Genomic DNA, 13,011 nt, shown 5'->3' on the forward strand with positions numbered 1-13,011 from the left:
TTTTATTTCTGTCTCAAGTAACTAGACCATTAGTAGGTATCATACGTCTTGGAGGTGCTAAAAAATGCGTAAGTATGTTTTGTATGGCTCTGAGGCCAGGCTGTTTAGGTAGATGACCAAAGACTCGTAGTACTCATAGTACTCGTAGTACTCTCTTTAGTGTGACCAGCGAGGTCTATGGCAGAGTTTTCCAACCCGGTTCCTGGAGAGCTACCGTCCTGTAGGTTTTCACTTCAAACCTAATCTAGATGGCTTATTCATCACAAAACCATTTGATGTTGGCAATTATTTTAATGAATACTTCATTGGCAAAGTGGGCAAACTTCAGCAAGAAATGCCAACAACGAACAGAGAAACATCATATTCATGCTTCAAATATTGAAAGAAAAGCATTGTAAATTTGAATTTTGTAAAGTTAGTGTGGGAATGGTGGAAAAATTGATATCGATCAATAATGACAAACCTGGCATTGACAACTTAGATGGAAAGCTACTGAGGATGGTAGCTGACTCTATGGCCACACCTATCTGTAATACATTTCATTTGAGTCTAGAGGAAGGTGTTTGTCCTCAGGCCTGGAGGGAAGCCAAGGTCATTCCGCTACCCAAGAGTGGTAGAGCGGCTTTTACTGGTTCTAACAGCAGACCTATCAGCTTGATGCCAGCTCTTAGCAAACAGTTGGAAAAAATTGTGTTTGACCAAATACAATGCTATTTCTCTGTAAACAAATTGACAACAGACTTTCAGCATGCTTATAGAGAAGGACATTCAAAATGTATGGATGGCACTGACACAAATGACTGATGATTGGTTGAAAGAAATTGTGGGAACTGTACTGTTAGATTTCAGTGAAGCCTTTGATATTATTGACCATAACCTGTTGTTGACAAAACTTATGCTTTATGGCTTTTCAACCTCTGCCGTATAATTTATTCAGAGCTATCTATCTAATAGAACTCAGAGGGTTTTCTTCAATGGCAGTCTTTCTAATGTCAAACATGTAGGGTGTGGTGTACCACAGGGCAACTCTCTAGGCCCTCTATTATTTTCTATTTTTACCAATGACCTGCCACTGGCATTAAATAAAGCCTGTGTGTCCATGTATGCTGATGATTCAACCATATACACTACCGTTCAAAAGTTTGGGGTCACTTAGAAATGTCCTTGTTTTGAATGAAAACATACATGAAATTAGTTGCAAAATGAATAGGAAATATAGTCAAGACGTTGACGAGGTTATAAATAATGATTTTTAATTGAAGTAATAATTGTGTCCTTCAAACTTTGCTTTCGTCAAAGAATCCTCCATTTGCAGCAATTACAGCCCTGCAGACATTTGGCATTTTAGTTGTCAATTTATTGAGGTACTCTGAAGAGATTTCACCCCATGCTTCCTGAAACACCTAGTTAGATTGGCTTGATGGGCACTTCTTACGTACCATACGGTCAAGCTGCTCCCACAACAGCTCAATAGGGTTGAGATCCGGTGACTGTGCTCCAATTAAGCTCTGTCCACAGGGTATGGAATGGCATTGCAAAATGGAGTGATAGCCTTCCTTCTTCAAGATCCCTTTTACCCTGTACAAATCTCCCACTTTACCACCACCAAAGCACCCCCAGACCATCACATTACCTCCACCACGCTTGACAGATGGCGACAAGTACTCTTCCGGCATCTTTTCATTTTCTCTGCATCTCACGAATGTTCTTCTTTGTGATCCGAACACCACAAACTTGGATTCGTCTGTCCATAACACTTTTTCTAATCTTCCTCTGCCAGTCTGAGATATGTATTTTTCTTTGCAACTTTGCGTAGAAGGCCATCATTCCAGTATCGCCTCTTCACTGTTGATGTTGAGACTGGTGTTTTGCAGGTACTATTTAATGAAGCTGCCAGTTGATGACTTGTGAGGCATCTGTTTCTCAAACTAGACACTCTAATGTACTTGTCCTCTTGCTCAGTTGTGCACCGGGGCCTCTCACTGCTCTTTCTATTCTGGTTAGAGTCAGTTTGCGCTGTTCTGTGAAGGGAGTACTACACAGCATTGTACGAGATCTTCAGTTTCTTGGCAATTTCTCACATGGAATAGCCTTAATTTCTCAGAACAAGAATAGACTGACAAGTTTCAGAAGAAAGCTCTTTGTTTCTGGCCATTTTGAGCCTGTAATTGAACCCACAAATGCTGATGCTCCAGATATTCAACTAGTCTAAAGAAGGCCAGTTTTTTTGCTTCTTTAATCAGCACAACAGTTTTCAGCTGTGCTAACATAATTGCAAAATTATTTTCTAGTGGTCAATTAGCCTTTTAAAATGATAAACTTGGATTAGCTAACACAACGTGCCATTGGAACACAGGAGGGACGGTTTCTGATAATGGGCCTCTGTACGTCTATGTAGATATTCCAATAAAAATCAGCAGTTTCCAGCTACAATAGTCATTTACAACATTAACAATGTCTACACTGTATTTCTGATCAATTTTATTTTAATGGACAAAAAAATAGCTTTTCTTTCAAAAACAAGGACATTTCTAAGTGACCCCAAACTTTAGAACGGTAGTGTACGTGTCAGCAACCACAGCTAATAAAGTCACTTAAACCTTTAACAAAGAGTTGCAGTCAGTTTTGTTATGGGTGGCCAGTAATAAACTGGTCCTGAACATCTCTAAAACTAAGAGCATTGTATTAGGCACAAATCATTCCCTAAACTCTAGACATCAGCTGAATCTGGTAATGAATTGTGTGGCTGTTGAACAAGTTGAGGAGACTAAATTACTTGGTGTTACCTTAAATTGTACACTGGCATGGTCAAAACATGTAGATTCAATGGTTGTAACGACGGGGAGAGGTCTGGCATTAATAAAGTGATGCTCTGCTTTTTTGACACCATATTCCAAAAAGCTAGTCCTGCAGAGTCAAGTTTTGTCTTCTCTTGATTATTGTCCAGTCATGTGGTCAAGTGCTGCAAAATACCTAGTTAATAAGCTGTATTTGGCCCTGAACAGAGCGGCACATCTTGCTCTTCATTTTGCTCTTCATCAGAGGGATAATATAAATAGTATGTATGCCAGTCTCTCTTGGCTAAGAGTTGAGGAGAGACTGACTGCATCACTTGTTTTTATAAGAAACATTGTTGAAAATTCCAAGTTGTTTGCGTAGTCAACTTACACACAGCTCTGACACACACACTTACCCCAACAGACATGCCACCAGGGGTCTTTTCACAGTCCCCAAATCCAGAACAAATTCAAGAAAGCGTACAGTATTATAGGGAACCATTATTGCACTGAACTGCTTTCCATCTCATATTGCTCAAATGAACAGCAAACCTGGTTTCAAAAAACAGATAAAGCAACACCTCACGGCACAACGCCTCTCCCCTATTTGACCTAGATATTTTGTGTGTATGTATTGATGTGTAGGCTACAGTATGTTTGCCATTTTTAAAATGCATGTAGTTCTGACCTTGAGCTGTTTATTAATGTTATGTCATGTTTCATGTTTTGTGTAGACCCCAGGAGGAGTAGCTGCTGCTTTCACAACAGCTATTGGGGATCCTAATAAAATAACAAATAGAAAATCTAGCTCACATGATTCTAATAATCAGCTGGTGAATCAGGTTAGATAAAATGGGGATTAGAGCAAAATCCTTCAGGAAGTTAGCTTTAGATAAAACAGGGATTAGAGCAAGAGCCTCCAGGAAGTTAGCTTTAGATAAAACAGGGATTAGAGCAAAATCCTCCAGGAAGTTAGCTTTAGATAAAACAGGGATTAGAGCAAAATCCTCCAGGAAGTCAGCTTTGATAAAACAGGGATTAGAGCAAAATCCTCCAGGAAATTAGCTTTAGATAAAACAGGGATTAGAGCAAAAGCCTCCAGGAAGTTAGCTTTAGATAAAACAGGGATTAGAGCAAAATCATCCAGGAAGTTAGCTTTAGATAAAACAGGGATTAGAGCAAAAGCCTCCAGGAAGTTAGCTTTAGATAAAACAGGGATTAGAGCAAAAGCCTCCAGGACGTTAGCTTTAGATAAAACAGGGATTAGAGCAAAAGCCTCCAGGAAGTTAGCTTTAGATAAAACAGGGATTAGAGCAAAATCCTCTAGGAAGTTAGCTTTAGATAAAACAGGGATTAGAGCAAAATCCTCCAGGAAGTTATCTTTAGATAAAACAGGGATTAGAGCAAAAGCCGCCAGGAAGTTAGCTCTCCAGGAATAGGGTTGGAGAGCCCTGGTCTATGGTATGACTAGTGGGTAGGAATACAGTGTCCACTCCACTGTGTCTCGATGAGCGGTAGGCTGGTGTTGACAGGACAGGAATGCTGCTGTTCAGATAACAACAACAGTCTGGCAACGATAGAACTCTCTCAACATAATTCTACATTGGACCATGCTACTCTAGTCTACCCTCTGCTAGCTGTGCCTTCACAACAGCAAAACCCACGTTTGGTTCAGTCAGTTAACTGGGGTGTTCTTCAGTTTAAACATTTCATGATATGATCTGAATACAGCAATTGTTGTTCCACTACTGTAAAGGCCCAAGGCTTGGTTGGAGTGGAGGATAACAGGCACTACACAGTGCATAGGACTATAGTTGTATGCTTGGATGCCGATTGTAACATTGCCACCCAATGGTGTTTTAGGGTTACACAACTATGCTTTGGGAAAATGGCTGAAATCCTAACATGTATTTGGGGAATGTTACGAGATTTGCCTCATAAACTCTCTGTGTTCCAGGAAGAGTTGAGCTGAGGGTTGTACTACAAAGCAGGATCATTGAGTTAGCCAGCTAACTCCTAAATATTCTGAAATAACTTATTTTTTAAATTTCTTAAAAAAAAAAAAAAGCTTGAAATAAGCTTGAAAATTAATAGTTATTTGTGGTTGTTTATCAAAGTTAGCTGGCTAACTCATTGATTCTGGTTTGTTGTACACCCAACAGGTCTCAGTAACCTGCTGCAAACATGCATCCTGTCCTGATCTTGTCAACAGTCACATTTTCAGACATTCTTTCAAAATAATGTGTTTTTATTTATTTTAAGACTCATATTGATGCCATAAGTCAATGCTCCAACTTGTCAAGGATGTTTGAGTGCTGGATAATGATGATTTAACTGGTTTCACTGTCCAGATCTGTCTACACTTGCAAGCCTGACTACCTCCGGAGGTTGTCAGGGAAATCAGATCACAATCAGATCACAATGCGTCTTTTAATCTTCTACACCTGTCTAAAAATGTGGTCACAATCAGAATGTGGACAAGATCAGGACAAAGAATGCATGTTAGCACCAGTCACGGGGCTAGTGACAACACAACTAGCTCCCAGAACTTTGAGGGTATAATATGGATGAGCTGGTCTTATGAGTCAGGTAGGTGTCAGGGTCACTGTAAAAGTCAACAGTCCATTGCAGCAGAGTCATTCAGACCAGACCGTGAGTGTTTAGCCCTACTTAAAAACTGAATGAGCTCTCAGAGTTATTTTTTCGACCTGACCTGCTCTTCCCATGGGGAGATCTTGAAGAGTACATCACACTACATGCACTGTACCATGCTGCACAGCTGTGCTGTCTAATGTATGAAGTCTAGTAGAAGTAGAAGTACTATGATAAGGACAATTGACACTATTCAGAGAACATGAATCAGTGTGAAAAGAATTGTAGTTATTACAAACATTACATCACAAGAACACTTGCCATACTTCATATAAGCATAAGTATATGAGCTGATGCATTATTCACGAGAAAGAGCGTAATGTGATTGATCAGTTATGCACAGAACAGGATCACTTTTTGTTCTTCTAAATATGTTTTCATTGATATAGTCCAGTTATGAGTGTGAGGCTTCCAACCCACCATACTCGTCGTACTCCCTGTAGGTGAGGTAGTGTTTGAGTGTCGGGGGAAACGGGACGGTAGCCATGACCTGTGGGTCATTCAGTCTTCTAGGGGTCATCTGTCTCCTAATGACCAAACGACATTGGTGCTGCAGGGACCGAGGGTTGTCTGGGGATACACACACATGGACGGGCACACACACACACACACACACAAAAAGTCAGATTATTCTGTTCATGATGATGGAAAGTTGATCTGTAAGATATTTCAGTCTTTGCATTCCCACTGTTTTCTGTCCACTACTATTGTTTATTAGCAATGATGCTGCCTTACCCAGAATGTCACAGATGTCTGGCCACTCTTTCTGTTTCTCCAGCACCCGTAGGAGGTTGGGGCAGATACGTGGGTGTCTGACGTAGTCCAGAAGCATCCGTACCACACTCCCCGCCAGGTTGACCACCGCCGACAGGGAGATGATTTCACAGAACTGGAGCAGAGAGCGAACAGGACAGCGAGACTAACATCAGAAGGACACGCAGTGGAACTGGACAAGGTATTAGCTACACTTGCTGTTATCTTCTAATTTAGACCAACACATTCTACATCAGTGTCGGCCAACCCTGGTCATAGAGGACCACAGTGTGTGCAGGCTTTAGTTCCAGCCCAGAACAAAAACACAGAACCTGTCTTCCTCCAGAACCAGGACTTGCCTACTTCCTGTATTCTAAATCAAAGATTGGGGGCCTACTCCTGTTGTACTGGAATAGGCCAGGAATAAGTCTACATGACTTACCGAGGCTCTGTAGTCCTGGTTATAAAATAAAGTTCTTCTATGGTTATGTTGGTAGTCGACCCTGGAGTCGCAGTCCATATCCTGTCCGTTGCCGTGGTTGCACAGGAAGCACTTCTCTATGTCGTAGCCGTTGTTGAGCAGCAGGCGCAGAATCATGTGATCTCTGAGACAGTACTGCAACGCGGTGGGAAACAGTGTGTCACTGATCATTCTGAAGTAGCAGTTGACTTCGGCACCCCTGGACAATAGCAGACGCACCAGCTCATACCTGGGGTGGGATGGGATAGGGTTAGACAGGTGATGTCATAGAAGAGACCAGGAAGTAGGAAATATATGGGAGCTGGGTTGAAGATAAAAGGTTAAGACAACGTCATAATTACAAAAAGGAAGCTTAAAAAAATAAACAAATTCATCGGACCTAGCATGGGAGCCAACAAACTGTTCCAATATATAGAAGTTGGTGATGTCACTGCTGTGTTCCATTCAGTTTCATTTATACAGTGCATCTGAAAAGTATTCAGACTCCTTGACTTTTTCCACATTTTGTTACGTTACAGCCTTATTCTGAAATGTATTAAAATGTCCCCCCCCCCTCATCAACCAACACACAATACCCCATAATGACAAAGCAGAAACACTGTAAAATACTTTATTTACATACTGTAAGTATTCAGACCCTTTGTTATGAGACTCGAAATTGAGCTCAGGTGCAACCTGTTTCCAATGATCATCCTTGAGATGTTTCTACAACTTGATTGGAGTCCACCTGTGGTAAATTCAATTGATTGGACATGATTTGGAGAGGCAAACACCTGTCTATATAAGTCCCACAGTTGACAGTGCATGTCAGAGCAAAAATCAAGCCATGAGGTCGAAGGAAGTGTTCATAGAGCTCTGAGACAGGATTGTGTCAACACACAGAGGAAGTGGTACCAAAATATTTCTGCAGTATTGAAGGTCCCCAAGAACACAGTGGCCTCCATCGTTCTTAAATGGAAGAAGTTTGGAACCACCAAGACTCTTCCTAGAGCTGGCCGCCCAGCCAAACTGAGCAATCGGGGGAGAAGGGCCTTGGAGAGGTGACCATGAACCCAATGGTCACTCTGACTGAGCTCTAGAGTTCCTCTGTGGGGATGGGAGAACCTTCCAGAAGGAAAACCATCTCTGCAGCACTCCACCAATCAGGTCTTTATGGTAGAGTGACCAGACAGAAGCCACTTCTCAGTAAAAGGCACCTGACATCCCGCTTGGAATTTGCAAAAAGGCACTTAAGACTCTCAGACCATGAGAAACAAGATTATCTGGTCTGATGAAACCAAGATGGACCTCTATGGCCTGAATGCCAAGCATCATGTCTGGAGAAAACCTGACACCATCCCTATGGTGAAGCATGGTGGTGGCAGCATCATGCTGCAGGGATGTTTTTCAGCGGAAGGGACTGGGAGACTAGTCACGGTTGGCGGAAATCTGAACAGAGCCAAGTATAGAGAGATACTTGATGAAAACCTGCTCCAGAGCGCTAAGGACCTCAGACTAGGGCAAAGGTTCACCTTCCAAGGGGACAACGACCCTAAACACTCAGCCAAGTCAACGCAGGAGTGGCTTCAGGACATGTCTCTGAATTTCCTTGAGTGGCCCTGCCAGAGCCTGGGCTTGAACCCGATCGAACATCTCTGGAGAGACCTGAAAATAGCTGTACAGCGACACTCCCCATCTAACCTGACAGAGCTTGAGGGGATATGCAGAGAAGAATGGGAGAAACTCCCCAAATACAGGTGTGCCAAGTTTGTAGCGTCATACCCAATAACACTTATGGCTATAATCGCACCAAAGGTGCTTCAACAAAATACTAAGTAAAGGGTCTGAATACTTTTGTAAATTTGACATTTCAGTTTTTTTAATTTTAATACATTTGCAAAAATGTCTAAAAAAAGTGTTTGTGCTTTGTCATTATGGGGTATTGTGTGTAGATTAAGGGGCGGGGGGCAATTTAATCAATTTTAGAATAAGGCTGTAACGTAACAAAATGTGGAAAAAGTCAAGGGATCTGAATATTTTCCGAATACACTGTAGCTATTGCAGAGGTAGTTGGTAAAATACGGACTACTCTCAAGTGAGGAAAACCTTCCCCGACGGAAACATTAAGAATTGCGTTATCCCAAAGCTAACACCTACTGTCGGCTTAGTTCAGTGGTCTAACACGGTCTTGAGTTACCATACAGATACAGTCTCATACCTCCCAGCGCGTACAGCTACAAGGAAGCAGCGTAGCGGGTCCAGGTCAGTTTTTGCCCCGGCGGCTAGCAGCATCTCTGTGCAGGTGATATCACTGTTGGATACGGTGAAGTAGAGTGGACTCCGCCTCATGTCCCCGTAGCTCTCTGGTAACACAGTAATAACAACATGCTCAATTATCCAAAACATCCTAGGAACTCAGTCAGGGTTGAGAGTTAGAATAGTAGAATACACAATATGCCATTTTGAAATGTTGAAATGCCTTGATCTCCATTGGCCCACACAGGAATCAACCTCACAACTCTGAAGTTCCAAGCACCTTCCTCTTGAGCAGGGCTCCCTTATGAAATAGATTATGTGTCCATGTGTTTGCCCAATTGTACTACCTGGGTTGTGTGTGTCCATGGATTGTACCTGAGATGTGTACGTCCAGCTGAGCGTTGACATCGAAACCTTTCTCTATGAGCAGCTCCAGACAGTCAACATGGCCGCCATCTGCTGCAGAGTGGACTGGGCTCTGGCCTGACAGACGGATGGCCCTCTTAGTGGTGATGGGGATGAAGGTCCTCAGAGCACTGGGACAAACACAGCATCATAGATCAGATTGTTGATTATACCAGCACTATTGATTATGTTGTTGAAACAGGATCTAGACTATGACCTGAACAACTGCTTCTAGACCCAGGGATGGATAATTCCTCAGGGGTAACACTTTCCAAGAACTGGATCATCAGATAACTCTCTAGCCGATGTCTTGATCAATTGACTTCCACAAAGACCAGCATGCTTTCCAGTAGTTGTTCTTGGCATCCCTGTTCTAGACTGTTAGTAATATATGCCATTTAGCAGACGCTTTCACACAAAGCAAGTCATTATGTGCATACATTTTACATATGGGATCATCTATGTCCTGGGAATCGAAACACAGTTCTGGCGTTGCAAGCGCCATGCTCTACCAGCTGAGCTACAGAGGACCGCGTAGTAAGAGTCAGCCACTCACAGGATGTGTCCCTCATAGGCGGCTCTGTGTATGGGCAGCTGGCATGCCAGACTGGCTATGTTAGGGTTGGCTCCAGCTTGCAGGAGGAGGTATATGCAGTCCAGGTTCCCTGAGCCGGCTGCATCGTACAGGACACTGTCTCCGTTATACGCCTGGGCGTTCACGTCGCCACCTGGTGGGAAAGAAGGACGATTAACCCTACTGTAGTCCTGTAGACTTGTGTTCAAGCCAAACATTTATGTAAACTGATATGAACAATCAGTTGATATCAACTATTTTTCAGTTCCTTGTAAATTTATTTTTGGCTGTTCTTCGAGAATGTTTATTTGCCTTTTGGTATGACAATACGTTTAAAATGTTTACATTATTCATCAAGGACAATCTAAGGCCTCTGATTGGCTCGTACCGTTCTTTATGAGTATATCCAGGACCTCGGCATGGGCGTACTCTGCTGCGATGCCCAGCGGGGTGACATTGTGCCCATCTACAGCTGTCACCTTGGCCCCATGCCTCAGCAGAAGCACCAGGATGGCACTGCAGCCCACCTGGCAAGATAACACACACACTTTTTAAGGAGAAGGGAATTACAATAAAACATTGTTCTTTATGACATGTTTTGGCATTCCTGGGCCTTGATGATATGGTATACGGCTGAAGAAGAAATATAAACAAGACTACAGGTGTAACTCAAACTCACCTTGGCTGCCTCGTGAATGGCCATCCACTTCTTCAGACACACCTGTTCCACGAAGGCCCCACAATTGATCAGAATGGACACCATGTCATATGATCCCTGTCTCACCGCTAACACACATCAACACAGGACGACACATAACAAAACAGAACTTGCATGCTTGATTGACGACATAGAACAGTGCTTGAATACAGTATTGTGTGTGTGTGTGTGTGTGTGTGTGTGTGTGTGTGTGTGTGTGTGTGTGTGTGTGTGTGTGTGTGTGTGTGTGTGTGTGTGTGTGTGTGTGTGTGTGTGTGTGTGTGTGTGTGTGTGTGTGTGTGTGTGTGTGTGTGTGTGTGTGTGTGTGTATCTATATATATATATATATATGACTGCGTGTACCAAGCAGCAGTGGGGACTCATTCAGGCTGTTGGTTTTGTGTGGAGATGCTCCATGCCGCAGTAGAGTCCTGACATTCTCCAGCAGACCCTCCTGAGCAGCCAGAATCAACGCTGTGTCCCCGCCTGCAGTCACATCATCCACAGTCCCATCACAGGAAGCTGCAGGATCACACACACAAAAGTAATGGGAATTAAACACATGTGTTATAGAAGCAGTACTGTAAGTGGCTACGGGTATTTCAGGTACTAGTTGTGAGGTACTGCTGGTGGTATGTGGGCCTCTCACCCAGCAGGACCTGATCCAAGACCTGTTCCTGGGACTGCACGGCGGCTCTGTGTAGGGGAAGCCACCCTCTGCTGTCCCTCTCTGTGAAAGCCTGCAACCCAGACAGCTCATGCAGGGTATACACATCACCTAGGGAGAGACACCACACAGAACCCTACGTTAGGATTATGGCTAGCGTTATGGCTAGGGTTAGGGTTGAACCCTGATTTGGACATAAAGCTAGGGTTAGGGTTGAACCCTGATGTGGACATAAAGCTAGGGTTAGGGTTGAACCCTGATGTGGACATAAAGCTAGGGTTAGGGTTGAACCCTGATGTGGACATAAAGCTAGGGTTAGGGTTGAACCCTGATGTGGACATAAAGCTAGGGTTAGGGTTGAACCCTGATGTGGACATAAAGCTAGGGTTAGGGTTGAACCCTGATGTGGACATAAAGATAGGGTTAGGGTTGAACCCTGATGTGGACATGAAGCTAGGGTTAGGGTTGAACCCTGATGTGGACATAAATATAGGGTTAGGGTTGAACCCTGATGTGGACATAAAGCTAGGGTTAGGGTTGAACCCTGATGTGGACATAAAGCTAGGGTTAGGGTTAATAGCTTTAGGGCAAGGGTTGGGCTAGGCAGTTTGAAAGGCACGGTCGGTGAGGGGTAGTCCTACCTTGCTCAATGGCAGTCACTATCCTCAGATAGTCACCGCTGGCTGTTGGCATGCTGTTGAGATATGGGTAAACAAAGTCAGGGAGCGGTGACAAACGTACTGCGGGATGTGCGAATAATACATGAACGTAATCCTCTCCATTTTCTGAATACCTGTCTATTGATAAGTCTCGAATACTCTCTCGAATGGCATACTCAATAAGCTCCTCCTCACATCTATCAACGTCCTCCATTCCTACAGAGAAATCAAAAAGAGGAACCAAAAGGTTACCATGACCCTCAATACTATTTTATTGATTTTAACTAGGCAAGTCAGTTAAGAACAAATTCTTATTTCCAATGTCAGCCTACCGGGGAACAGTGGGTTAACTGCCTTGTTCAGAGGTAGAACGACAGAGTTTTACCTTCAGCTCGGGGATTCGATCTAGCAACCTACCCACTAGGCTACCTGCTGCCCCCTCGATCTAGCAACCTTTGGGTTAACTGGCCCAACGCTCTAACCACTAGGCTACCAGTCTCCCCCAAATGACTCATGTCACTGCAGTCTGCATAGATCAACAGACACATCCTAAACTATAGGCATGCAGTCAGGAATGTCATTGCAATGACAAATTGAAAGGTTTTAAAGCACCTTCGTCGCTATCAAATATCTGAATGAACGGGCAACTCCAGTCTTACCTGTAAAATCTCCAGTGAAAGTCCCAGTCTTCGAAGGTTTGTTGGCTGCAAACTAACTTTTATGTTGGTGTTTGCATGAGTAATGGGATATTTTTAGACTTGACATGCCTATAATATCAGCCCCACACACTCTGAGAATGCCTGTCACACTGTCACATGCAGTGTTTCGCTATCACACTAAACACAGTTTATCATAATGAGATTTAATTGACTATAGGAGCCATACAGTATAGACAGGCTGTCCGGCTTACAGCACACAAGTCCTACATTATTTTGATATTGCTAGTATGTGTAGTGTACCCACTTCGAATTATTTTAAATTACCATTTGTAATACTTATTTTTCCAATCTAATCATTGAACATGTATTGTAGGATCCATTAATAAATAACATGTATTTAGGTTACTGAATAAGAGGACTCATGTCTACAGTCGTGGCCAAAAGTTTTGAGA

The 13,011-nt window shown here is 43.1% G+C and overlaps 1 protein-coding gene across 2 annotated transcripts; it reads right to left on the reverse strand.

Annotated features, from left to right (window-relative positions):
- Window positions 1–271: 271 nt before the first annotated feature.
- On the reverse strand, window positions 272–12,718 carry LOC149978109 (ankyrin repeat and SOCS box protein 15-like). Of its 2 annotated transcripts, XM_090200397.1 has the most exons (13): window positions 12,560–12,718; window positions 12,035–12,116; window positions 11,883–11,935; window positions 11,224–11,352; window positions 10,938–11,096; window positions 10,557–10,663; window positions 10,266–10,404; window positions 9,860–10,031; window positions 9,274–9,434; window positions 8,861–9,005; window positions 6,625–6,892; window positions 6,165–6,318; window positions 272–5,999 (listed from the first exon to the last, which is right to left on the reverse strand). In XM_090200397.1, exons 2-13 carry the CDS (start codon window positions 12,112–12,114, stop codon window positions 5,824–5,826), a joined length of 1,743 nt encoding a protein of 580 aa, XP_090056523.1. In that variant the 5' UTR covers window positions 12,115–12,116; window positions 12,560–12,718; the 3' UTR covers window positions 272–5,823. The 2 variants fall into 2 exon arrangements, with proteins under 2 accessions (XP_090056523.1, XP_090056522.1); XM_090200396.1 differs by having other exon boundaries at window positions 11,883–12,116; window positions 12,560–12,656.
- Between the last annotated feature and the right edge of the window lie 293 nt (window positions 12,719–13,011).

This window comes from Oncorhynchus mykiss, chromosome 15 (assembly GCF_057628025.1).
Source record: "Oncorhynchus mykiss isolate SJ-2025 chromosome 15, ASM5762802v1, whole genome shotgun sequence".
Lineage (NCBI taxonomy): Eukaryota > Metazoa > Chordata > Actinopteri > Salmoniformes > Salmonidae > Oncorhynchus > Oncorhynchus mykiss.

Bases quoted from the DNA above. Each gene is read 5' to 3' on its own strand.
- LOC149978109 (XM_090200396.1), bottom strand. From the start codon at position 12,114: ATGGAGGACGTTGATAGATGTGAGGAGGAGCTTATTGAGTATGCCATT. The intron at 11,353-11,882 runs GTAGGACTACCC...GTCTCTCCCTAG, and splicing joins AGTGACTGCCATTGAGCAAG to GTGATGTGTATACCCTGCAT. The intron at 10,032-10,265 runs GTACGAGCCAAT...CTTTCCCACCAG, and splicing joins GGATATACTCATAAAGAACG to GTGGCGACGTGAACGCCCAG.